Source organism: Dermacentor silvarum, chromosome 1 (assembly GCF_013339745.2).
Source record: "Dermacentor silvarum isolate Dsil-2018 chromosome 1, BIME_Dsil_1.4, whole genome shotgun sequence".
NCBI classification, from domain to species: domain Eukaryota; kingdom Metazoa; phylum Arthropoda; class Arachnida; order Ixodida; family Ixodidae; genus Dermacentor; species Dermacentor silvarum.
Window position 1 is genome coordinate 57,570,825 of NC_051154.1, and position 1,005 is coordinate 57,571,829.

The 1,005-nt window shown below is 49.7% G+C and overlaps 1 protein-coding gene across 1 annotated transcript; it reads left to right on the top strand.

Annotated features, from left to right (window-relative positions):
- Window positions 1–255: 255 nt before the first annotated feature.
- LOC119441653 (uncharacterized) lies at window positions 256–753 on the top strand. The gene has a single exon (XM_037706282.1). The coding sequence runs from the start codon at window positions 256–258 to the stop codon at window positions 751–753; it is 498 nt and encodes a 165-aa protein (XP_037562210.1).
- Window positions 754–1,005: the final 252 nt, after the last annotated feature.

Here is a 1,005-nt window from a genome sequence, read left to right on the forward strand (position 1 = left end):
TTTAGTCAAAAACATTACCAGTCTCTGTCATCTTTTTAAAGCTGAGCTCGCTAGTCTTCCCAGTTGTCATGTTACTTTCAAGGTTATTACAGGTAAGCGTAGGGCTGATAAACCATGGATGAATGTAAACCTAAGGAAGTTAATTAACAAAAATATCATGAGTCATTCCACTCTGTGAAGGTGGATGACCAGCGAAGCTGTTTTAGCACAGGACACAGAGATGACACGGAATTTTGAACAAATGCCTCTTGTAGGATGTGGGGCTGTCAACCCGAGACACTGCCGCAAGCCCTGTGTCTCTGTATGACTCACAGTCAAGCATACACAAACCGCCACAACCAGATCGTTAACCGAGTGAAAGCCACTGCCTCCACCAAGTTCACTGTCACCCACGAGAATCAGCCAGTGGGTACGACAAACCTCCGTCCCGATCTTGTACTTTGCAGGGGTGAGGAGGCAATCATCGTGGACGTGACCTGCCTGTTCGACAATCAGCCCGCAGACCTGAACGCGGCCCGCCAGGCGAAGGAAGGGAAGTACCAGCCTGTTCGGGAGTACCTGCTGCGCAAATTCCAGAAGGCGTCCGTGGTGGCGATCGTCGTCGGAGTGCTCGGATCCTGGGACCCCTGGAACGACCGCGTCATGCGCCTCTTCTGCAGCAGGAAGTACCTGTGGCTCTTCAAGACGCTCGCAGTCAGCGAGACCATCGCCACCTCTCGCGACGTCTACGCAGAGCACATCGCTGCCAAGTGAATAAACTTCACTAGACAGTCACACTACACTGACACACACCTCCATGGCAGCCCAAAAACTTCCAACAATAGTCAACAAACACTAAAACGGACACGGACATTCATGCCTGCTCAAGAACAACCACCAAAACTGTAATGTATTGTCGTTTATTAGTAGTTCTTTTTGGAAAAAATGTAGAAAACATTTTTCTAAAAACCCCTGTTCGTACCCTTGTGCCTGGGACCTCTTTGGGTCACAGGTGTGACAAGGGTA